Source organism: Cucurbita pepo, chromosome LG06, assembly GCF_002806865.2.
Source record: "Cucurbita pepo subsp. pepo cultivar mu-cu-16 chromosome LG06, ASM280686v2, whole genome shotgun sequence".
Taxonomy (NCBI): domain Eukaryota; kingdom Viridiplantae; phylum Streptophyta; class Magnoliopsida; order Cucurbitales; family Cucurbitaceae; genus Cucurbita; species Cucurbita pepo.
This window is the reverse complement of record NC_036643.1, coordinates 6,002,444-6,029,718: the sequence shown is the minus strand read 5'-3', so window position 1 is coordinate 6,029,718 and position 27,275 is coordinate 6,002,444. Positions and strand designations below refer to the sequence as shown.

At 35.1% G+C, this 27,275-nt stretch overlaps 1 protein-coding gene across 2 annotated transcripts; it reads left to right on the top strand.

Annotated features, from left to right (window-relative positions):
• The first annotated feature begins 1,178 nt into the window (after window positions 1–1,178).
• LOC111797622 lies at window positions 1,179–10,188 on the top strand. Of its 2 annotated transcripts, XM_023680679.1 has the most exons (8): window positions 1,179–1,350; window positions 1,619–1,717; window positions 4,438–4,493; window positions 6,920–7,005; window positions 8,277–8,651; window positions 8,790–9,011; window positions 9,099–9,223; window positions 9,442–10,188. In XM_023680679.1, exons 3-8 carry the CDS (start codon window positions 4,479–4,481, stop codon window positions 9,639–9,641), a joined length of 1,023 nt encoding a protein of 340 aa, XP_023536447.1. In that variant the 5' UTR covers window positions 1,179–1,350; window positions 1,619–1,717; window positions 4,438–4,478; the 3' UTR covers window positions 9,642–10,188. The 2 variants fall into 2 exon arrangements, with proteins under 2 accessions (XP_023536447.1, XP_023536446.1); XM_023680678.1 differs by lacking the exon at window positions 1,619–1,717.
• Window positions 10,189–27,275: the final 17,087 nt, after the last annotated feature.

Here is a 27,275-nt window from a genome sequence, read left to right as displayed (position 1 = left end):
TAAATTATTTAATTAATCCTCTAATATTATTTTGATTTGAAATTAATTATTTAAATTAATTATTGAATTAAGATAGAGAAAGTCAAAAGGTTGACGGTAGAAAAATCCATGTTTGAGTCGGTCTAATATTGAGTATCAATATATGGTTTAACCAAACTTGCATGTTTGCCACATAATCCCCAAATTTGAGTGAAATTTTGAGAATTTTGAGTGTCAAAATTTGGTTACGTGCAAATATCACTCTATAAAGAGAGTGATCAAGTTATATGGCAAGTCTTTTGGAAAAACTTTGAGAAATTCTTTCAAAAAACTCTCTCTTTACATATACTAAATTCGTTTCAAATTTAGTCACTCGTTGGATTCCACAATCCCATTTTAAGGTCGGAGAATAGTAGAGAAGACACTAATGGTGATTCGAAACCGATTCGTGAAGAAAAAGAAATTTAAACTACAAAAGGTTAGTATTCAAACTCATTGAATTTTAATGTTTTTGAACATGCTAGCTAATTTATTATAATTGATGTACTTAGAGTGCGTAAGATCCAAATTACTTCCGCATGTGTTTTATTAACACCATCAATGACACATGTATGATATGATACAATGTGATACGATGTATGATATGAATGACATGTGAAAATGTTTCGATATGATGCACAACCCCAATACATGTTTTGAAAGTTATGATAAAAATGATATGATACTAAGAAAAATGGAAGGAGTTGTTTTCCATGGTTTAATGAGTGAAAATGTTGGGATCTCATCCATCGAAAAATTTATACTTTTACGATGGTACAAACGCGTACGTTATGAAAAGGAAAATAATCATTATGTTTATCATAATGCTGCGACAATCACTATTCCTATTGGGTGTCCCACAACACCACTGAGCTAGCCCGATCACGAAAATAGGCTCAGGAGGTATGCAAACTGATTGGTGGGTCCACCTCGCACGTGTGGGCTGTGTGTAGAATAGTAAATTAACATCTAATTACTCACTTATGATAGTCGCTCAAGAGAATACATATTTAAATGATAGATCCCACTCATGATTCTCACTTACAAATATTTCATTAAATATTTAAGCCACGTGTTACCGTTGTAACTTTGGAGGTAGAAATCAGTTGTATTTAATTTCATAGACTATTTCTATTTTATCTTGCTTAGGTCTATTTTAGTTTTTGTTGTTTCAGTTCCTTCTCCCATAGCCCAATTGCCATTTTCTGAAATACAAAATAAGCCTGTCATCATGGCATTCAACTCTTAGGTCTCTGGAAGTTGCAGCACTGGAGTAGCCAACTGACAGAGAGTAACATGAACCGTGTTCTCTGAGAGGGAAGCAAAGAGACGGTAAGATTCTTGGGTTTTGTTTTGAGACGAAATTCTTTTCATTTGGACCATTAAACTCGAACTTCTCGACTTTTTTTTTTTTGCGATCTGAAGCGTTTCGCTCATTTTTAGCCTTATTTGAATCAATTGGTTTTTTATTTTTGTGATGCGTTTGGCTGCAGCTCTCTGATTCACATTGTTTATGTTGAAATGGTGAGATATTTTTGGATTCTCGTACTTGGGTTTTCTTCTGATGAATTCTCTTTTCCTGTTCCTTCAAGCGCTTTAGATGATTTAGAATTAGGGTTCTGTGAGATGAGAGGAAATGCGCAAGTTGGGCCACATAAGAAAAGGGTGCTTTCACCTGTAGGGGACATAAGAAAAGGAGGTCGGTGTCTTTTTCGCGAATATTCTTTGATTTATGATGAGGTTTTTCATAGTAGGGCTTTTGAATTCTTGAAGGGGTGGTACGTTACGGTCATGTTCAATAGATCCTTTACCTTCCTCGGAAATGTGAGATGCCATCCGAAACTTTGAGGGTATGTGCATTGCATAAATAAATGGCTTTGTGTATGTGCATTGCATAAATATATTGAGAATAAATGGCTTTGCTAGTGTTAGGTTTATTGCTTCTACTTTTTCCCCTATGTCCATTTCAGCACTGGGGAGCCAAGTCAATGAGTTTGCTTCATTTGACAATACGACTGGGGCAAGGTCAAGGCTTAATTCGGCTCATTCCGTTGCTTCGTTATCCTTTAAGTTCGTACCAAGTTTCAAGTCTCAAAATTTGTTGACAACATTCCACGTTTCTTTGATTGTGTTTTTTTTTTTTTGCTATGAGAGAGTCGGTACAAAAGTGGATACTGCAGGGTTAGCTTGGTGTCTTCAATCCATGGGTCGGTCTTGAATGATGTGCTTCCTCCATCACCCACCTTATGGTGAATTCGGTTGATGATGAGGTTTTGATGTTCCTTTTCGAACTTCCATGGCCCCTTTGCAGAAGATGGAGGAGGTGGTGTTTTTTTGCATGGTGTGGGAGTATATTTAGCGTTCCTCAAAGTGTTTTCTTTGTGATGATATCTCCAGATCCATTTTGCTATATGAGCTTTGTTCTTCTTTTTTATCGAGAAAAGACCGTGTCCTCCCTTTTCTGCAGGGAGGTTTATAATATTCCATCGAACAAGGTGTGAGCTATCTTTCCTATAGTTCTTGAATAATCTTTCTACACCGAAGCCACTTTTTATGACATTTCAAATTGAGACATGTAGTAAGTAGGGAGGTTGGACGTTGTGGCTTGTATTAGGGCGAGTCTTCCTCCTTTTGAAATATAGCATGATGACCATGTTGACAATCTTCTTTCTATTTTTTCAATAATATTTTTCCAAAAGGAAAAAGATTTGTGGTTTTCTTTTAAGGGTAATCTAGGATATGTATTCGACCCTTCGCCCTTTTTACAACAATATATGACAGCAAAATGTTCATTAATCTCTGGGATGATATTGATGCCCATAATATCTGTGTTTTTGGAGGTTGATATTTTGTCTAGAGAATCCTTAAAAAATCTTTACCTTCTCAATCATATATATATATTTTATGGAAGAGGCATTTGCCAAATCAGAAAAGAGGATTGTATCAACCGCGAATTGAAGGTGGTTGATGCTTAAACCTTTGTTGCCGATCTGAAAACCTTTTATCTACTCATCGTATTCTGCTTTTGTCAGTAGGAAACTGTGGCAATCCATTACCATTATGAAAAGAAAAGGGGATAGTGGATCCCCTTGTCTAAGACCCTGTTGGCATGAATTTTCTCTCTTTTAGTCTTCCATTGATGATGATGGAGAAGTTTGTGGATGAGATGCATCCTTTTATCCACCTCCTCCATTTTGGCCAAAGCCTTTTGCCACTAGAATGTTGTCGAGGAAAGTCCAATCGACCTTATCGAAGACCTTTTCCAAGTCAAGTTTGATGACTACACCTTTTTGTTTTTTCTTTCCCATTCATCTATGAGTTCATTTGCCATGAGGGATGTATCGAGGATTTGTTGCCCCTCTACAAAAGGCTGTTTGTTGCCTAGTAATTATGAAAGGGAGAACCTTGTTGAGACTCCTGATAGCACCCTTGCTATAATTTTATATAGTCTGGTTGTAAGATTTATGGGGCAAAAATCTGCAACAGTGCAGGCATCCAATTTCTTTGAGATCAAACAAATGTATGCATGCTTCATTCAGGTTGCCATTGATAACTCCATTTTGAAAAAAAACTTTGAAACTCTCATGATATCGACTTCAAGAAAGGTACAACATTTAAAAAAAAAAGAAATTGAGGTAAAACCATCCGGTCTTGGAGTTTTGTCGGAGCCCAGGTGCTGAATCACCCTCCCCACCTCTTCTTCCGTGAAAGCAACCTCGAGGGAGGCAGCTTGTTGTTGATCAATAGGGCTACAATCAAGATCATGGGAAAATTCGAAGAGGGCATCGTCCTTTGTACATAAGGACGTAAAAAAGGACACAAATTTGAGACAATTTCATCTTCATTTACTAATCTCAGCCTCGGTACTTTTTCGTTTCTTTGTAGCCATGATTCGATGGAAAAATTTGGAGTTTATGTCACCCTCCTCTAGCAATCATTTTTTACGTTTTTATCTCCAAGATTGCTTTTCCTTTGCTGCCAACCGAAAACCTCCTTGTTCCATTTCATGTTTTTCAAAATCAAAAGTTACGCGAATGACTTTACCGTTTTTCTGTGAGGATAACTAGGTTCGAATTTGGTTTATTCCTCCTCCACTTGCTTCTCTCAACGATCTGAATGTCTTATTTTTCTCTGGTTTTTGACAATGTCCATTGTCAAGTCAACAGGTTTGTTTGTTAATCTCTTTGTTGCTTAACTCTGCTGAGAGGAGAGAACAATGCTTTGAATTTTGTTGAAATGCCAGTGGTCACTGTTTGTCAAAACTCTCTAATAGTCTAAAATGTCATACCCAGTATGAAATTTACGCATTGCAGTATGCTTGCTGTTGCACATTGGGGATTTAGATGGCTTTTTATGATTGTTAGACTTGGTGTATCAAGTATATTGATTATATAAGTGGATTTTGGTTTTTTCTTTCAGGTTAAAGGAAGGTTTACTTTGTAGATCCTCACGCATTGCAAATGGAAGCAGGAAAGGTTAAGATAGTTTTATGTTGATTAAGAAATGAAGAATTAGTTTGTGCAAGTGACAGCTTTTTCTTTTGTTTGCTAAACTGGTGGTTTTGTTAACGTTGTTGTTAACAAAGATTCGTATTGAAGTTTGTTTGTACGTGCTCCACTTTTGTCTAAGGTCACTAAGTTTTTCACTAAAGTATTCTAATGGATGGTTGTCTTGTGATAAAAAAGCTCTAGTACCTATGCCCAAGGCATCAACCTTTAGAGCTCAAATGTGGTTCTAAGACCTCTTTGAGCCCTCTAAAAACTTTGTTATTCCTCTGTCCCAAAAGACCTTACAGAAGAGTGCACACCCCTGCTTACCCCAAAAACGTTCGCCTCTCACGAAAAGGAAGATGGAGAAGGAACTCCTTGATCATCTTTTTGCTACTCCAATGTCTATCCAAGTTCAAGTCAAACTCAAAGAAAAAACTCCAAAGAACATGAGCTTAGTCACTACTCCAAAATCAAACAATGCTAACACAATTATTTCTCAGGGTAGCAAAACTATTGTCCTGTTTGTGAGTCCAACAAAACCTACCTTTCTTTAGGTGATCGGTCAAAGGGACGGCAATAGTACGAAAATCTGTAATGAATTTAGATAAAGATGTGAAGCGTTGATATTAGGCTATTATTTTCTCGGGTTTAAGCTTTGGCCATTCATGATAGCTTGATTCTTGATTGGATCTATGGATATCCCTTTGTTACATATGATAAACTCTAAGAGTGTATCTTCAGGTCAATTGTCATCAATTGTCGAAGAAAGAAGGAAGGTTAAAATTCCAATAAAAAGGTTTATGTATTATGGATTTTACTTGGAAGAGTTAATATTTTGAATTGTGTTTAAATCTTCCTTTGTTTTGTACCCGCAATGGTGCATTCTTTGCGAGAGGTATGCTGTGGAATTGCCAGTTTGGGGTCGTTGGATGAGTTCCTTTGGTGTTATTGTGGCGCACAATAGAGATGGGCAGTCTTTGTTGGAGGTGGTGCTTTTTAATCCTCTCTTTAGGGAGAGGGCATAGTCTTAATTTCTCCCTAGCAGACGCGTTTTAAAAACCTTGAGGGGAAACCCTAAAGAGGACAATATCTGCTAGCGGTGGGTTTGAGCTGTTACAAATGATATCAGAGTCAGACACCGGGCGATGTACCAGCTAGGAGGCTGAGTCCCAAAGGGGGGTAGACACGAGGCGGTGTGCCAGCAAGGATGCTGGGCCCCGAAGGGGGATGAATTTGGGGATCCCACATCGATTGGAGAAGGTAATGAGTGCCAGCGAGGACACTGGCCCCGAAGAAGGGTGGATTGTGAGATCCTACATCGGTTGGGGAGGAGAACGAAACATTCTTTATAAAAGGTGTGGAAATCTCTCCCTAGCAGACGTGTTGATTTGTTAATGAAAGTGCCATGAGGTGTCACAAGTGTTCCTCTTTTGTTCGGCTATCAACTAGAGTATCATTGAAATATACCACCATGAATTTGATAATGAAAGGATGTAAAACCTGGTTCATAACCCTCATGAACGTGATAGTAGTGTTGGATAGTTCAGAGGGCATTGACAACCATTCAAAGAGTCTGGTGTTTATCTTGAAAGTTGTCTTCCTTTTATCTCTTCGCCTTATTCAAATTTGGTGATATCTCTAATCAAATCTTGCACCACTACAGTTAATACCGAGGCTGTACAAATTTCATCGACTTGAGCCTGACCTCCCTTTCAAATCCTATTCACTTCACATGGGATCGAATGAGGATCAATTTTCAAGTGAAGTAATTGGTAACCTTTCGAGAAACAATGTTCTCGTTGCTTCCATGGTCAATGAATATGTTGCAAACCTTCCTATTAATGGTGCATCTCGTTCTAAAGAGGGCATGCCTTTGTAGGTGGGAATCCAAAGTAGGAGTAAGGAGTGTTCTTTATAGGATACACGAAAGTTTCTCACCATCATTGGGTTGTTTATAACAAACCTTTGCCTCCATGTGTTCTTCACCTTCTTGTTCCTTCATGGTCTTGTTCCCCTATCATTGTTAGATGAAGAAGAGCTGCCAACCTGAAAATTTCTTGGCCTTTTCTTTTACACTCTTCCTAAAGTTACTGTTAACTCTTTCCCAAGTGATATTTTTTGTGCACAAACTCCTCTGTTTTATGGATCTTTGTTCTTCAACTTTTTCTTCTAATGCAACAGCATACGTGATATAATAGAGTGGCTGTATGATGACTTTCTTTCTTATATATTCCCTTAACCCATCCACAAAACGTGTAAAGGATTTACACTCTTCCTAAAGCTACCGAGCGTGTTCCTTGTTCTGGCTCGGAGAGGATCACATTACTGACATTTTATTCTGAAGAACACTTTCATATCTGCAGTTTGTTTGGTTCTTAGATTGTGAATAATATCCATTTTTAACACTGCAGGTTGATATTTGTCAGCAATGTGGAGACACTGGTTTTAGTGAGGCTTTAAATTATTGTAAAATATGTCGGACTTATCCTATCCATCGGTATGCATTACTAATCATTGGTTTTGTATATTTTTTTTCGTTATATCAATCTCATTGGTTTTCTATTGTTAGATGAATCAAATTGGTTCATGTTTTATACTCGTGTGGACTCTTGACATTCCATTTTTTTTGTTTTTTTCGAAGGAAAAAGCCACATACATATACATATACATGCATACGTATATATATTAAACAGAGGATCGTGTACATTGTAGCATTATATGAACTACATAATTGGTAAAAGAAGGTCTTTTTTTTCAATGATAAAATAGGAATTACAGATTTTAGCTAAATGCACTGAGAGGTACATTGTAACAGACCAAACCCACTGCTAGCAGGTATTGCCTTCTTTGGGATTTCCCTTTCGGGCTTCCCCTCAAGGTTTTTACAATGCATCTGCTAGGGAGAAGTTTCCACACCTTTATAAAGGGTGTTTCATTTTCCTCCACAACCAATGTGGGATCTCACAATCCACCCCCTTCAGGGCCCAACGTCCTTGCTAGCACTCGTTCTTTTCTACAATCGATGTGGGATCCCTACCAAATCTACTCACCTTCGGGGCCCAGCGTCCTTACTGGCATACCGCCTCGTGTCTACCTCCCTTCGGGGAACAACCTCCTCGTTGGCACATTGCCCGGTGTCTAGCTCTGATATCATTTGTCAAGGCTCAAGCCCACCACTAGTAGATATTGTCCTCTTTGGGCTTTCCCTTTCGGACTTCCCCTCAAGGTTTTTAAAACGCGTCTGCTAGGGAGAGGTTTCCGGAAAGGTTTCCACACCCTTGTAAAGAATGTTTCATTCTCCTCTCCAACCGACGTGGGATTTCACAAGACAAATATATTTTTATTGGTGATCTCCTTCTTTGAAAGCTTTTTCCTTGGTCCACTACAACACAAACTCCACCTGCCTAGTCATGGGTAGCCATTCAAGTTGCTTTAAGAACATTGATATGAGTTTGAACAACTCAGGTATTACAGTGTCACTCCTAAACAATTAAAACGTGGATACAAAGTGATTATGCTTATTAAATTATGTATAGCATCGATGGATTGCATAAATGGGATAGTTATGTGGATATGGAAAAAATTGCTTTCTTATGGTTCAGTTAATGTTTTTTTTACCCTTTTACAAAGGTGAAATCTAAACTGTAAATGAAATAATTTCCTTTGGTTATGGTAATTATGTTCTTGGCTAAATGCTTGTTTGAAATGCATTTCATTGTAAATCTTACCGCAATTTCAACCTTCACTCTTGATCTTTCTATTATGCAGCTATTGCTTGGATAAATTGCCAAAAACTTTTGATGAGTATGTTACTTGGTTTTGTGAAGATTGTGAGGCAACAGTGGCGCCAATAGTAAAATCTAAAGTTAAATTAAAAGAGAAAAAGCTTATCAAACGACTGAAGAAGAAATGGAAGGCAATGATGAAAAGGAATGCGAACGATGATAAAAATCAAAGTAGTCGTCCTCTTCAACTTCCCGACGCACATTGCAGCGGAGAGAATGATACAGCACCTGGAGGGCCGGGAGAGCTAGTTCGTGAAGGTGGAACCAATCATGATGAAGTCGCTGCATCGTCTGATACATCTGATTTCTTAATGCACAACTGTTATGTTGCACAGCCTATAGTCGATCCGGTTTGGAGGTAAGAGCTTTTTGTTTATGTTTAATTTTATTTCAAATTAGCCGGTGATTGATATAGGGGCAGTGTGCCGGTTCTCGAGATCATAGATGGGGTCTTCCCGTTACAAATGAAGTACAATTCTTATTTTGGTCGTGACAGGGGAACTTTAGAAGTTTGGAACCAAAGTTTTGGTGGAGTTTGTGTACTTGTTGCTCATATGTCTAGCTTAGCATGCTCAAAAGTGTACGAGGAGGCAAAAACGTTACCGGAGTTACTTTCCGTTGAAATACTTCGTAGATCCGATATATGGCCGAAAGGATTCGAGAAATTGGGGCCAACTGATCAAAGTATTGCTCTTTATTTCTTTGCAGAAGGGGAAAGGTGAAGAATTTATGCTTCTAAGTCCACTTCTCTCTGTCTGTTTCCTGCTTCTATTCATGAAAATGTGTTTTCTTTTTATTGTTACAGAAGCCAAAAGGCGTTTGATCTTCTCATCAATTCAATGATGTGCCAGGACCTAGCCATGAAGACTGTGTTGAAGAATGCAGAGCTATTAGTTTTTACTTCGTCCGTGTTACCGATGCGATATTGGAGTAAGGCCACATGAACTTTTTACAATTTTCAGTTTGTTGATTCATTCTCGGTACTGGGGATGACATATATTGATCGACTTCGAGTTTCTTTTCATTATAGATGTAACTTTTTGAGTTCTTATTTGATTCATTCTCGAACTTTTGGTGCAAATCATTGAGCAATGCCATTCCAGCATCTTGTATGATTATATTTAAAGCACAGAGCAAATCATGTGCAGGATTTCAGACGAAGTACTATTTGTGGGGCGTCTTTCGTGCGAAGCGAGCTGCACAACCGGGAAAGAATGTGGCGTCTGAGGAGAGAACTTTTACCGAGTCATCACCTTGTATACAAAGCCCTATAAGTCCTACAAGCCCTTTAAGCAACACCAGTGTTCTTCATTCTGGGTCGCTTCGTTCTTGCTCGCCTCTACCATGACTTACTGGTTAACCAAAATGAGTCTGGCTGTAGATTCAAACTCGGACATTACTCTCAGGACCGACAAATTTCCGACCAAAAGATGATGCTGAAGAATTCAGACTTGAGGTTGGGAATGGTGAGAGGTCAAAAGAGGATCAGTAGATGATGAATCTGTCTTGTCGACGATATAACGGTCGTTCGGAGCTTCAATGCCATATGCTAAGGGGGAGAGGAGCGGCTAAACAGTTCTCCTTTACACCAAAGGCCACATTAAGTTAAAGGGAAGTGCCTCCCTTTACCAGACTTTTGCAGTTTTTTGATCATTTTGTGGGGGATGGCATTCGTATTGTGGCTTTATTCTTACCTATTTGTTGTGAATCTCTATAACATAATGTGTGTGAAACCTGGTCAGGGTTGTTGGTGAGTTAGCTGAGGGTTGGTTCCAAAGTGGAAGGTTATGGTTCTTGTAGTTAGACATTTTATTTAGGTTAATGGCTATTCTTATTGGGATAATAAAGTCGTGTTGGTGTTCCAACACGTGAGGTTGAAGATTCAAACTTCTAAATTGTCGAGGATATATGTTGCATTGTTGTGGCAAGCTACTTTGTGTACGGTTTTGTTTGCTACATAGAGTATGATTGGCTCTTCTGTAGGAGATTTTAACGTGTTAGATTTGTATCGGGTGATAAGCTCCTTCCCCTCTCCATTCTTTACCTTTATCGAAAAGAAGAATCTTCAGTCAGATCCTTATCAATGTCAAAGAGAGTTTACCTTTTTAAATCATAAGGAGAAAGACGAAAGCAAGATGAATGAGACTTAACTCTGTCCCAGTGGTTAGCTTCGATTAGATTTTGAAGTTTGGAGGTCAGTCATATTTGATCTTTGTTCCTTCTCTCTTACGAGTTCTCTCCCTAGACTAGATTTGATAGGGGCGGAGAATACCGCTCTCGATAACAAGAATAACAAGAAGGAAGTAGCAATTCTGTTTTAATTGGTTTGAGCTCGGAAGCAACAGGTAGCTTGCTTTTAAGTTGGTCCGGCTGTGAGGAAGAAAGATCTTTTTCAGTGTTGATGCTGACTTGGATCTGTTGACGGGATAAGGCGGCCAGAAGCGATGAACATTCATGGTCAAAGCTTGGCTCTAGCTGATAGGTTAGTAGTAAGCTTGACTAAAGCTCGTTTGAGAGGACTTATGAAAGTTGTTTATGGAATCTGGCAACTAAGCCCAAGGCATGGTTGGGTGACTTGACATTGGACGTATAAAAATGGCTATAATAATAGATGACGGGTTGTGTAAGATGATTTAATGGATAAACGTACCCCTATTAATATATCCTTAGACTTGAGGGGTAATCGCGACACAATGAAATTTATCTAAATAATCAAATCAGACGAGGTATAACCTGGTTAGGAGCGACACAATGAAATTTATCTAAATAATCAAATCAGACGAGGTATAACCTGGTTAGGAGGAAGTGCCTATACGCTCATGAAGTGTTCTAAGTTGTCGTAAACAAGTACTTGCAAATAGGCGAGTTAGAAGTCGAAATATTTTTTGGTTAGGACCGAGGTGAAAGTTCTTCCTACTATGCCCATTAAAGAATTCTAAGTTACCGTCAACAAGAACTTGCAAACAGGCTGGTTAGAAGTCAAGATATCGTTCATTTTCTTATCCCTTCTACCGTTTTACAAGACAACTATTTGTTGAAGTGACATCAGATAAAAAAAACCTAAGATCGATAATATATATAACATTCCATAATTTTTTAGATTTGCATGTATGGGAAAGAATTGTAATTATGAGTTTCATTTATTTATTTCCAATTTTACCCACCTTGGTTAGCAGGTGTATCATGAGCATATATGATATATTTTGCATTCTTGTATATTAATGAACTAATATACTCACTAGTTGTATAACTTATTATATAAGTTATACCACTAATATACCAAACTTATAAGTCAACATGCACTCACTATGGATCAATTTTTCATATTGGTAACCATTATCATTGGAATATTGCATAAGTTAATGTGAGTGTATTACTCACAATTGTTAAACGCCAAAAATACCTAAAAAAGTATCAATAGCATATCAGTTGTAATGATAGAGTACTACCCACAATTCGAATATGAATAGAATCTACATACGTGTATCAATAGTCTGTCGGTAGTGTATGAAGAATGTATCAATAGTTTATTGTTAATATATTAGTAGTATGTGTATCAATAGTATACGTGCATCAATAGTATATCAGATGTGTATTAGGAATGTATCAATAGTTTATTGTTAGTATATTAGTAGTATATCGACGCTAATTCAAAATGTAATTTCAAATATAATATTATTATTGGTGTATCAGTAGTATACTCTTGCTCATTTGTAATCTCTTTCGAGTATAACATTAGTGCATTTATAATATCAATAATATATCATACGAATATCACATCTCAGTATATCATATCAATATTAATATTGTATGTATGGTTAGAATTTATACTCTAAAATTTCAAATTTTTAATAATAATTGTGATTATTTATTTGTAATTTAATATTATTCCTGGTAAGAAAAATTCAAAGTTATTATTGTAATTTTGAACACAATGTGGTGGACATAGAAGAGTATTATGTTCAAGTAATAATCTAAAAGGTCTATAGTATATGGTTATGGTTGATTGTCTTGTTTGTGTAACACTATTGGTTCGATCCACTTTATAATTGTTACAAATAATTTGATATAAATCGTTCCTATAGAGATATGTGAGTGAGAGTATCCTATAAAATAAGTTTGTATAAGACTAACTATGAAATATTTAATCTTTCTTTATAAATCCTTTAATTGGAAAAATTAACATTTTACAGGATGATCATATGCGACTCGATCATAATCCTAAGTGAGTTGACCAAACAGGGAGTTGGGAACGTAATTTCCATCTACTTACTGTTGTGGAGACATGTGAGATGGGGTATCCTACCTAAAAAGTTTGTATAAGATTGGACTATAAAATTTTTAATCTCTTTTTATAAATCCTTTAATTGAGAAGATAATATTTTATAGGATAATCATATGTAACCCGATCTTAATCCTCAGTGAGTTGACCAAATAGAGAGTTGGGAACAGAATTTCAATCGGCTTATCTTCGAGACTTATTCAAAGTGCTAATTATAGGTCTCACTCTCTCATTCGGGCGTGAGAGGGACTTGGTTTATGGTTGAATCATAAGCAAATTGTTCATTAGAGAATTATTGACACTTAAGCATAAACGGTAATTACAAGGATAAAATGAACTTTTGACCTACCAGTAATCTTGACTTGCTTGTAATGGTTATATCAATACACATAACGGGTTATAATAGTAGGCATATTGAATTGGTTACAAAATTTATTCTCTCCCATGCAAATCAACGAACAAGCCCTTATAGGTTTCGTAGTTTACTAAGGATTAAGATTGAGTCGTAACGATCATCTTGTGAAACATTAATCTTCTCTATTAATGAATTTATAAGAGAGATTAAATATTTTGTGATCCAGTCTTATATAAACTCATTAGATAGGATAATCCCAACTCACATGTCTCCACATAAACGATTTGGATTAAATCATTTATAACAATTACAAAGATGATTATATCAATAGTATGATCAGGATAAGACACTCAATATTATCCATATACTATAGACCCTTTAATTAATCATTTGAACATAATTCTCTTATATGTCAACCACGCTCTTCAAGACTACACTAATAACCTTAGATTTATATACCATGGATAATATTAAATTGTAAATAAAATAATTCAAATTATTATTAAAAAATATAAAATTAATTACGAGGCTTTAAGACATAAATTTCAATGAGGTTTTTCTATCTGCATCTCATTCGTGATTTGGACTAACTTGGGTACTAACAAGTGGTGTTCACCTACCTCATCTTAGTAATCAAGGGTTGCCCTACAATAACTTCAAATGACGTCATGTTAGTAGCTGCTTGGTAACTATAATAGTAGGTAAACTCCATCCGATGCAATTGAGTATCTCAACTGCCGGTAAAATCTAGTACACAAGCTCACAACATTTCTTTTGGAGTCTAATTCAATAATTTTGTTTGACTATCTGTTTGGGGGTGACTTTTTATTTTTTTACTCAAATCAAACCATCATATGTCAGTGCATCACACTCCACGCACCGTGACAAATTAACTTTCTTATTTTCAAAGGGAACAATACTTTAGGGATGATCTCTATAATCACTTTGTTTTACAAAAACAAATAATGGTGGCAAAATTCTCACCCAACCAACTCATGTCCAGAATTACATCAATATGTGTCATATCTAAGAATATAAGGACCACCTCTAATAATTGACCATACACCAAAGTATGAACGAGTCCTAAGATTAAGGCGACCATGTAAATTGCAAAAAGTAGCCAAAAAGCTACACTGACATGCGACCTAGGATATAGGTGATCATGTGTGGTTGAAGGTGGCTCCAATAAAGAGAGTTTTAAGTCCTTGATTTATGGGATCGACACCTAAAAAATAATTAAGGAAAGGTTATTGTTTTAGGCATTTTTGGGAGGAATTTGGAACAATTCGGATCCGAGTAGGAGGTGAATTATGCAAGAAAAGATAACGAGTGTTAACGAGGGTAAGTAGCTATTTGGATTAGCCTACTTTATGCTTACCCGTTAAACAAGCATGTTTAGAAATTAATATCAAGCATATGTATGACTCGTTGTCTTTAATTTTCTTACCTAAACGAGAGACGTCACTACATGCATGCTTTTAATAGTATATGCGAAAATTTAAATAAAACGTTTTAAGTGAAGCTATGGACTTACACATTTAATTTAAACATGAAAAAAAAAAGGTCCTTAAACATGAAAAATGGAAAAAACTACCTATCAACGACTAAATAAAATTTAAGAACTATCTTGACTTCCATGGCCATTCCAGCCTTTACTGTTATTCGTGCAAGGGAGCTTTATCTTTATTTGAAAAATATAAGAGTAGCATATGACTTAAGTATTTTAAGACATACTCAACAAGTCATCCCACTGCTGGGTTAGTAATGCAATCACATACATGTAATGATGAGACCTATCTTTTAAAACCGTAGCATGGCCTTGGATTCTTTCCCCTTTTGGGCAAGGTGGATGTGTGTTACTTCCTCACACACGGCCCACGCATGCGCACATGGACTCACTAGGCGAGCTCGTATACATACCTCCTGGGCCTGGCTTAGTTAGGCACAACACATTACACGTCACCGAATGCCACAACAAACGAAAGGCCCGCATGATATCATGACAAACATAAATAACAAAGGTATGGATTCGTACTAACATAACATAACGGAGAAGTATCCCAATGCACGTGACATACATACATGTATGAGGTCTCCATGATTTACATTCACAATATAACATTAACATCATTCCCTTTCTCCTTTCATCCATGACATATTGCATATATGCATCATGTATACATGACAGTCAACACATAATCCATCACATAGCTTTATATGGCAAGACATAACATGACATACATAACATTTCATTTCATTCACAACATGGCGTAATGAATATCACATGCATACATAGCATACCGTCATATGTCATACATAGAACTCATAAGCATAACATAAAAGAATATGGTGCAGGTAGAGGCCACGAAACATGCACCATCATACATGACTCAGTTATCTAACTTCAACAATAAGATCACTTACCTGATTAACTTACGCTGGTGTTGACATCCTTAATGAAAGTTTGATTTTGTCCTTTGAAACCAAGTCAACCTATGTGAACTCATGCCATCAATTTCAAGTTCAAACTTCTCCAAAGCTAATTCTCTAAATTTTGCAATGGTCCCTAGGTTAGATTACATGCAAACATTAGAAACTTGGCATGAGTAGAGTCTTGAAATGTTTATAGATCTCATTTTCTATTGTTAGTGTTTTAAGGAAGACTTTGTTGGAGTTATTTCTAGTTATCTCCCCTTTCTTGCCCCAAGCATCAATTTACTAAAGATAGTATAAGTTTGGAGCTTAGGAACTCAATGTTAAGGATTTGGGTGTCTAGGTGACTGGTGACTAAGACAGAAACAAGAGCATGTTCGAGTTTCTTGATTAGTGTTAGTGAAAGAGGGATTGATTGAATAATTGATGAGAATATTGAATTATGAAGAGCAAGAATGCTCTATATATACACAGAGAATACAAAAAGATATTTAGAAAATCTACCTAAAAATCTATAGAAAATCGAGTAACAAACCAGTAAACAAATCAAATCAAATCAAATCAAATCAAATCAAAACAAAAGTAAATCTAACTCCTAACGGAGATTTAATTAGATACAACAATCTAAACAAATACGTGATCTTTAACACTCCTCCTTGTTTAGATGCTGTGAACTCCAAGCTTTTTTCTGAACACCCATCTTGCTCCAATTATCTTTCTATCTAGAGGTCGATCAACCAACTCTCAGATTTTGTTTTTGAAAGCTCCTCCTCGGACAGGTGCATCATCAATCAAAGCATCTTGTCGTTCATATTCAGACTCTTTTAACATGCTACCAAAGATTAAATTGTTTGGTGTATTAGAAATCTGATTCACCTTCGTCAATTCTTCCCAATTCCATTGCTCATTTCCAGCAAAATGAACATCTTGGCTCACAATAACACAACTAATGTGTGGTTGAAAAACTCTGTAAGCTTTGGATATAGTGTTATACCCAACAAAGATGTCAACTTCTGACTTTTTGTCAAGCTTATCACGCTTGACCTGTGGAATGTAAATGAAGCAAAGAAACCCAAATAGTCTAAGGAACTTTAAAGAAGGTTTGTAACCATACCAAACTTCAAATGGTGTCAGGTCCTTCACAACTTTTGTTGAAATTCGATTTTGCAAGCACATAATAGTGTTTGCTGCTTTTCCCCAAAAACGTTTTGGAAGATCCTTCTCATGAAGCATGCATCTCGTCATCTCCATTATAAATCTATTCCTCCTGACGCCATTCTGTTGAGGAGTGTATGGTGTTGTCAATTGATGTTCAATTCCAACCTCTTCACAAAACCTGCTAAAAGTTTCTAAAGTGTACTCCTTGCCATTATCTGATTTTATAGTCTGAATTAAGCATGCACTTTCATTCTTAACTTTGGCTTTGAATTTCCAAAATACACCCGCAACTTCTGACTTTTGCTTCAGCAAGAATATCCAACACATTCTTGTTAGATCATTAATAAAAACAATGTAATAAAGATTACCATTTAATGATGGTGTTCGCTGAGGACCACAAAGATCAGTATGAACCAAGTGCAGTTTTTTCGAGGCTCTCCATGCCTGTTTAGGAAAGGGTTGCCTATGTTGCTTCCCAAAAATACAAGTACGGCAAGGAGGCATGTCCTCATCAGTGTTAGTGAGTTCTTCTACTAGTTTCTTTGATTGCATCTAAAGCAAACCTTGATGATGAAAGTGTCTAAGTCTTTTGTGCCAAATCTCAATGGTACTAACTTTGGATATAAAGGCCGTCGGATTTAGAGCAAAGTTTTTTCCTTCCATTTTGACATTAAACAAGTCTTTGCCACTAGCATCTTTGATCAAGCACTGCTTATTCTCAAACAATACTTTATAGCCTTTATCAAGTAACTGACCAACGCTTAACAAATTTTTATCAATTTTAGGTACAAATAAAACATCTGGAATAAATTTTGTACCTTCATAGCTTGTTATAGCTATTGTGCCTTTTCCCTTGACTTCCAAGTGTTCACCATTGCCAATACTCACTCTTTTGACTTCAGTGTCTCTTAATTTCTCAAAAAACTCATTGTCATATGTCATGTGATTTGTGCACCCACTGTCAATCAACCAGCTCTCGCTTGATTCTTTGCTTGAGGAAGAAGTGACCATACACAATTTATCTTCTTCTTCTTCTTGATCAACTACCTGTGCATCTACTTCTTTCACCAGATCTTTGGCTTTGCAGATCACAACTTCATGTCCAAGTTGATTGCATTTGGAGCAGAAGGCGTCAGGTCTTCTCCAACACTTGTATGGTAGATGACCTTTCTTCTCACAATGGCGGCAAGGTGGATAAGATTTTTTGAAACCTTCTCCTTTTGTCTTTTGATAATTGGCAGATGAATCTCCATATGTCAATTGATTTTTGAAATTTTTGTTGTTTTTATACCTGCTGCTGTCTAACACGTAAGGCACCTTCAATCACCCCTTCTTGCCTCATAGACCTCCTTTACTCTTGTGCTTGTAAAGCATTCAAGAGCTCTGTAAGAGAAATCTTTGACAAGTCTTTGGTGTTCTCCAGAGTAGTAATGGTGGCTTCAAACTTCTCTGGAACAGTGACTAGCAGCTTTTCAACGATCCTGGAATCATTTAATACAGAACCAAGCAATCTCACCTTGTTGGCGATGCTGAGAAGTCTGTCAGAGTACTCTTTTACCGACTCTGACTCCTTCATCTTCTGCAACTTGAAATCCCTGATCAAATTTAGGGCTTTCATTCCACGAATCCTCTCATCTCCTTCATATTCGGCCTTGAGATAATCCCAGATTTCCTTTGCTGTTTTGAGGGACATTATTCGCATGAAGATCATTTGAGATACAGCGGCAAATAGGCAAGCTTTCGCCTTTGATTTCCTTGTCTTCTTTTCCTTCTGTAATTTGATTTGTGCTACAGTAGGATTTGCTGGAAGCGAAGGGACCTCGTAATCCTCTTCTATTGCTTCCCAAAGATCCAAGGCCTCCAAATAAGTCTCCATACGAACTGCCCACATTTGATAATTGTCTCTATCGAAAACTGGTGGGGCAACAGCGGAAAAACTGGATTCTCCTCCCATTTTGATCTCACAAACCCTTAAGAAGATAGCTCTGATACCAATTGTTAGTGAAAGAGGGATTGATTGAATAATTGATGAGAATATTGAATTATGAAGAGCAAGAATGCTCTATATATACACACAGAGAATACAAAAAGATATTTATAAAATCTACCTAAAAATCTGGAGAAAATCGAGTAACAAACCAGTAAACAAATTTAATCAAATCAAATCAAATCAAAACAAAAGTAAATCTAACTCCTAACGGAGATTTAATTAGATACTAATTGACAGCAATCTAAACAAATACGTGATCTTTAACAATTAGCAAGGATATTGTGTTTCTCTTTAGTATGCTTATTGCCTATGTAACGTGTTTATTTGCCTATCTCGTAGTTTTATGTGATAATGCTCCAGATGATGGGAGCACAATGTGGGAATTATTAGAGAGATGCTAGCTGGACTCAACCTAAATCACATGTATATAGTATATGTTGGTAGCTTGACAGGCCATTGTAGAGTCTAACATGGAGTCTACTAGGCCCCATGAAACCAGTTGATAATTGTTCTTAGTGCAAAGTTAGAAGCATGAGTAAGCCTAACCTTCAGGCTTTATTCTGTTTAGGCCACTAGAGAATTTAGTTGACAAGTCGTAGATGATAGAGAGCAAGCTTTAAACTACAAGCTTAGAGAGTACGATAAAATATAATTAGAGAAACGTAGTAAATAAAGAGTAAATGATAATACCCTAGAACTCATGAACATGGAAATTCAAGCTCTAGAGAGTTGACCACCACGTTGATGGTAAATCGGGAAGAACCTAACATGAGAGTTAAAGTAAAGAGTTTAAATTTCAAGAACTTAAGATAAATATGCTTTACATGGAAGAGTTGTTTGGTATGTACCTAGCTACAAGGAAAGTGAGGTAACTAAAGTATATATAATGGTATTCTAGTCTTGTTTAGTGGCCACTTGATGATATGAAGTGATTGGAGGATACAAGTATGTAATTATCGAGTAGAGTCAAAGACAATTCCGTACCACAAAGTATACCTTAGGGGCGTTCAACTATGGGGTCAAAATGAAAAAAAGAGAGATCAACTCGTGAGGACTAAAAAAATTCTAGTGCATTAACTAGAAAACATGAACTGCAGAATAGATAATTTTTTTTTTTGGTAGAATAGGTAGAGAGATGAAATTTCTCACTCGTAAATAGATATCCATCTTCTTTTAAGTTGTATAAGATCACAAGTTATATTATATTAAGCGAAATTGTTTAAGATTTCAAACTTTGAACTACAACCTTAGCCCGATTGGAGACAAAGCTTTAAATTTAAACAAGAAACTACGTCTCAATTATAAGATCATTTTAAAACTCGTAAACAAAAACATAACTATTTCAAACCTACAGAACAAAAATTACATTGAACATTAGATTTTAATACAAAATTACTTAACTGATTATGAGATAATCGATATATTTTCAATCAGAGGTAGGTTAGATGTTCAATTCGTTCCTCCAACATGTGGTTGGTGAAATAAAAAACAAACAAAACTCCTATTCATATTTTTTGACATTTTTTACCATTAACTTTTATATCCAAGTTTATTTTATGAAATCATAAAATGAAACTATAAATTTGACAAAAATTTAGGATAATAAGGAATGAAGTTAATAATTTGAAGATAGCATAGGTTAGGTGTTATGATTGATGGAATGTGAGGGAGAGTTTTGAGTGTCTCGATCTAATCAATCATGTATGTCCCCACATATTTAATAATGTGGAGTGTATGAGATTTTAAATCAAAGTTTGGATGTTTTATATTTGTATCACTAACTATAGGCTTTGGGACATTCTCTCATACTATTTCCTTCCTACTATTACCCAAAGTTTCAAATTAATTATACATTGAGAGCATTTGAGTTCGATGATAGGGAATTTCTTCTTGTTGGGACTTTGTCCAATTCTCTTCAACTTTTATGATGAATGATTTTAATGTTTATCCCATTTCAATTTTTTTGAATTTAGAATTCGCTTGCATTTGTGTATGAATCATAAATCAAGTGTGTATTATGGAAATATGAAAGAAAAACACAAATAATCGAGAGTTAAGACCTTAAACCGATCAAATTGCTCGAGATTGAGTAACGCTAAAATAACTCACTAAATGAACTCTACTCCTATGAATTTTTAGTTATGAGCATATGATGACATTTTAGGATTATATTTGAAATTTGGTGGTCAATTCGATAAAGATAGGTAGCTAAACCAAAAAATGGTAAAAAATGACCATAATATCCCTAAGGTAACTTATCATCCGTTCATGCTCCAAAAGACCTCCAAATGTTACGAAACTTTGTATTATATCTTATTTTATGATGTTTGATGATTTTTTTGAAGTTAAAAAGTCATTGGATAAGGTTTAGCTAAACCAAGTAATCGTGTAAAATGACCCTAATGCTCTGAAGTAACTTACCTTTAGTTCATGAATGAAATGACCATCAAATATATCAAACTTTGTTTTAATAACTCAAAATTTTGAAATTAGAAAAAAAGGAAGGAAAATGTTCCAGTTTGTTAAGACCGAGAAGTGAGTAAGTTTAAATTATTTTATACAAAATTAGGTTTAACCCGTTTAAATTATTTTAACGAGTTTAAATTATTTTATACAAAATTAAGTTTAACCCGTTTAAATTATTTTATATAAAACTAGGTGAGCCAATTTTCAGGGTAGAATTCTAATTTATGATGTTGGACTCCTTAGGTAGAATTAAATTTCATAGAGCAGCGTTAAACTAGTGTCAAAGGGTCGTAGTACCTTCGGCCTAGGCCAATCAAATAAGTGGCCCTACTGTCAGTTTGGTTATAATTGTATGTTGAATGATGACACGTGCCCGTGACTTCACATATGTCATATGCTCGTATATGCAAACTATTATGAAATGATATGTGTATGAGATGATACGTAAATATTATGTTGTATATGATGAATTGATATGCTTACGATATGATATGTTAACATATGATATTTGTGAAGGCATGTTGGGATTATATTATGTGATTGTTATGATATATGATATGATATGATATGATATGATATGTGCATGATGCGAATTGATACATTCGATGACATGATAAGTTTTGTGATATGACATATGTGCAACATGAATGATATGTGATATAATTGACATGCAAATGATAAATTGGCATAATGTACAACCCCTATGTATGCATGGAAAGCTATGATAAAAATGTTATAAAATGAAGAAAGACGCTAGCAGGGTTTTAATACATGATAATAAAAATGGAATATTTTGTGGTTGTTTCTTATCATCTGTTTTTAACTATAGTGTTGTGTTTTAACTACTTATATATATGCACACTATTTTGATATACTATAAATAAAAGGTATATTATGTTTTAAATTCTCTATGCTTTCTTTCGCAAAAACTTTTTCTGACTTTTTAGAGTTATCGAGTCTCAATCCTCACACTATCCATGCATCAAACAATTTGTCCGGGTAGGCATCCAATAGTAACTCCATTTATCTCAATGAGATTATTCAAATAATACTCTCGATGAGCTAACTGTAGCTTAGGTCAACCCTAATGGAGTCAAATTTCACCTATAACCTTCAAAAACATATAATAAATTGATCTTTGCCTAATTAACTGTAACATCAGTCCTAAACAATGAGAAAAGTTATTGAACCGACTAAAATAGAGGGCAAACTAAACTTAAAATCTCAATTCTACGAAAAAGTTATATCATTTTAATAAATAATAATAAAAAAATATATGACACCAAAATTTTTCTTGAAAGAAGCCCAATCCGGATTCCTATGAGAATTCTCCCAAACAAAGAATAAAGGTAGAGCGGAGATCAGAGATTTGAACCTCTAACCTCTTAGCAGAAGACATAAACTTTAACCAATTGATTTACGTTCAGATTGATACTCACAGGATCATAAGTATTGAAACATAATTACATAGAATTTGCCAAAAAAACAAAAAAAAAAAAAAAAACCTTATGTTTAAGAATCAAAGTTGATGTCACGAGGATCTAGGGAAGAACACAAGAACAAGGCGAAGAGGGACCTACAATGGAGCAAGTAAAAGACATTCCAATTTGTTTCCATCTCAAAATGAATGGACATCTTTGGGATACCCTACTCGTCTCGTGTGTCATCATTTTCTTCCTTCTCATTTTCTCCTTGTTTCTTTCCCCCTCTCTATTATTCCTTTTCATTCCTTAATTTTCTTACTCTTGCCCCCTTACCTCTATAATCTCATACCAAATCATTCACTTTACAAATTATTACTCCTAAATCACCCCCCAACCCGAACCGAGTCAGTTTGAGTTCAAAAAAATGAACCAAATCAACTCGAAAAGCTAATCCAACCCAACCCGAATTAAAATTCGGGTTGGGTTGGTCCGGGTTGTCGGGTTATCGAATTGAATGTACACCCCCTATCCACAAGTTTCATATAATACGTTCGTTTTACATTTAATAAGTTTCTAAACTTTAAAAATTGTTCAATTTTGCATTTTACATATTTTTAAGATCATATACTTAGCTTATTATTTATCGAGGGTTTGATGCAATATTAAATTTATCGTAACCCATTAAACGTATTTGGTATATCTTCTTTATTTTGATATACTATTATTATATTTAAAAATTTACAAGGGCAAAATCGGAATGACAAAAAAATTGAATATCAAATTCAAAATGGCTCGAAAATTTCGATCAACTCAACTCAATTTGTATAGTTCAATTTGGGTGAAATTTAGTTTAAGTAAATGAAAATTTTATCAATCACATGGGTTCGAGAATTCTTCTAAAACTAGATTGGGTTGAACTAAACTGACCCAATTTATTTTTAATTTTATAATATACATTCTCTTTATCATATATTTATATATACACATTAATTTTTTTTATTTATTCTCCAACTACTCTTAAAAATAATCTTCAAAATATATATTCAAAATAAAGTTGATGTTTGAAAATAAGGAAATAGATGTTTTACGATCTAACATTTTACTTTTATTAAAAAAATAAAAATTGAATAAATGACCCGAACAATTCGAACTAACTCAACCCTAAGTTGGGTTAGATCAGGTTCATTATTTAATTAAGTTGTTTTGGTTGAAAATTTTACTAACCCCAGTAATTGAGATGAATCTAAGAAAACGTTAAACCCGACCCAATCCAACCCACATTGCAAATTTGACAAACATTTTAGCTACCCATTACTAATTTTGGTAAAGTAACTAAGCCCAACACCAAATCTATGTTCTTGACTTTTAGATGTTTTTGTTCTTTGTAAATAAGCTAACCAAATCAAGAATAAAAGATTTTGTACAATATTTCCATTAATTTATTTTATCAAGAACCCAAGAATCCAAGAAAAATACAAATAACATGGACTCTACATCTTGATATGGAGAAGATTTGCTTGATTTGGTGAAGAAAGGTTCATGAATGGGAGAAAAATGGGCCCCTTCTTAGTTTATTATTATTCTAATTTTTAATAATTTCTTTACCAATAGATTCACTTGCATTGATCGAATAACTTTATCAATAAATGATTTAAGCGTTTTTACCATATTTAAAGATCTACCGATAAGAGACGAGACACATTTTAAGAACATAAGGCTGAGGACAATAAGTAATAGATTAAAGCGAACAATATCTACTAATTATCATTATTCGAGACTAAGCTTCATATTTATTGAAAGTACATTGACTAACTAAAAAAATTCACCATATAGGCTCGTTTGATCACTATTTTGGATTTGTTTGATAACTATTTGATTTTTATTTTTACTTTTGGAGACTTTTATAATACCATTTCGAGATATATGTTTTATTGTTTTGTTATCGGCTTTCTATTAATGTTTTTAAAAACCACGTTAAGTTCTGAAAGCTAAAAGAAAAAGAAGTAACTTTCAAAAAATTGTTTTAATTTTTGGAATTTAACTAAGAATTCAAGTGTTTCGGTAAGAACGGTGATAACCAAAGTACCAAAAAGAAATTAAAAACAAAATCGTTACCAAACAAGACAATAATTTGTAATTTTTAGTCTGAAAATTGACCTTAAAAAACATTATTACTACCTACCTATTAAATACATAACTCTGATGTCCCACCTCGGTTGAGAGGAGAATAAAACACTCTTTATTCTAGCAGACATGTTTTAAAGCCGTAAGGGAAAGCCTGAAAGGGAAGACCCAAAGAAGACAATATTTGTTAGCGATAGGTCTGGGCCGTTACAAATGGTATTAGAGCCAGACACCGAACAATGTGTCAGCCTTCTCGATGTTCCCTGAAGGGTCGTAGACATGAGGCGGTGTGTCAGTAAGGACGCTGACCCCAAAGAAGGTGGATTGTGATGTCCCACATTGGTTGGAGTGGACAACAAAACACTCTAAAATTTTGAAAAGAACGAACCATTATATATTTTTCTTAATTAAAGTTCAAAAAGAATAAAAGAAACATTTTAAAATTTTGAAAGTCACAACAAATGTTGAAAGATAGGTACCAAAATGAAATTTAAGCATCTAGTGATACATGATTTTGCCTTTTATGTTTGGCAGGCTGCTTTGTCCCTTTCACCATGTGCCTTTCTTTGCTTTGAGTAGATAAGCCATCTTTGTTCACTAACTTTTTACATCACCACACAAATACACATGGATATAGCCCTTATGACTTTACATTGCTTTACTTTTATTAAAGCTATCGATGTAATGACTCGAGAAAAAAAGTCAACAGGTCGGGTCGAGTTAAGTGAGCCATGTAGGTTGATCCACTGCCTAAAACGCTTCATCTTTTGAGATCTACTTGATTCGACTATTCATTCATACGATCACCCTCTACTTGTCTCACATTAGACGAATTACTTTCTCATGAATCTCTTTCTCTCTCGAATCTCTCCTTTTAGAATGTGCCCTACACTTTCTGCCCATTGTCTTTTTTGTTCACCCCGACATTGGCAACCAACTTCGACATCCACAAATCGTCACTAACCCAATTCTTAACCTGATTCAGTTTCTTCATTAAGCTTTTACCTGAATGATAACTTATGAGGAACTACATTGAGGTATGTAAGCTTACTATGAGCCGACTATTATGACTACATGCACATCTAGTGCAGTGGCTTCGCCTTCAAACACTCGGTAAAACATATTCAATAGCTAGGTCAGAGGAGAATAGATAAGAGGTCTGCTCTTAGTAATCAGGGAGCCTGATCCTTTTGAAATTGGAATACCTTAGAACTTGGTTGGATGAATCGAGTGTTATATGAATAGCATGTATTATTAAGATGATTAATCATGTGTTATAGAAACCGATGATTATATATAATTATGAGATGCATGTGCATCTCCGATGATTAATATGCATTAGTGAGACAGATGGGTATGTACAATTATATGATACATGTGCTATTATGATGATAGTCACGAGTTATTGAGATAGATAATTCTATATGATTAAACGAAGGATGACATGAATATCAGTCATATAAGATACGAGTATTGATTTATGCATGAAAACATTTTATGTTACACAAAATCACTAAACTATTAATATTATTTTATCGGATCTCATGCATATGTGTGATCATTTCAGTCATACAGTACTTCATAGTCACGAAATACACGTATACTCATTATTCATTTTTGAAGTGTTTCCTTCTTTTTTACATGTTTCGGTTGCGTGAGCGTACATGCCCATAAACAAACCTATGGAATAGAATGTGAATGCTCTCCCAGTGGGTACGTGCATGCACGTGGGTCATGTGTGGAAGTAATGCACATCCAATTTTACCTAAAAAAAAAGTGGATCTCAAGGTCGGTTAGATTTTAGGTCTCACTAATCATTATAATTATGCATACATTTACGTAAATTATTTTGACAGTATCTTTCGATAGGTAATAAATGGTAATAACGGTCTTAACTTATGTATATTTATAAATAATATTACATGTATCTTTTAAAAGTTTTTACACATAAATTGTCATATCAATTTTCATTATTCATTGTAACCAAAAGATATTTAATTTGTTGGGATAGTTAAAAAGATTCGAGAGTGTTTTTTATAACAAATTTTAAAGTTCAAGGATAAAAATTATAATGACCCTATGATATAGTTACGTACCTACTCCTACTAGTTAATCATTTCTCTACACATGACATACGTGTGCGAACATGGGCTCACTAGGCGAGCTCGCACACCTCCTGAGACTGCCTTGTCGGGTTAACACTTGCTAAGTGGTTATACCAAATACTATAGAGGGAAAGAACATAAATGTCATAAATCATAAGTTGTGATGTACGCGCCTGTACTCATCATAATTTGAAAGTATCTCAATGCCCATGACATACAAAATATGCACAAGGTGCTCATAATTTATAATCATGACATAATTTATAATGGAAGACAAACCTTCACTGGTCTGTAACATAACAAAGTCTGTGAATTATGCAGGCATAATTCCTGTACATTCTTACATACATAACATAACTTTCATGACATGGTCTATGGAGGTTTATGCATCATAGATTATCAACTTCATAGAAGTTTTATACAACATGACCTAATCATATCATTCATACATATGGCACGTGTAAGGGTCCTGAGACATGCATCATCATACATAATACCATTCATCCAACTTATGCGATACTAGAGCCACTTACTTGGTTGGTCTAGGCCGAAGTCATTTTCAATTAGTTTAACTTCAAATAATTTAAATTAGCTAAAAAGTAGTCATACTAATCTCAATGCCTCAGAATTCTTGAAACTAATAAG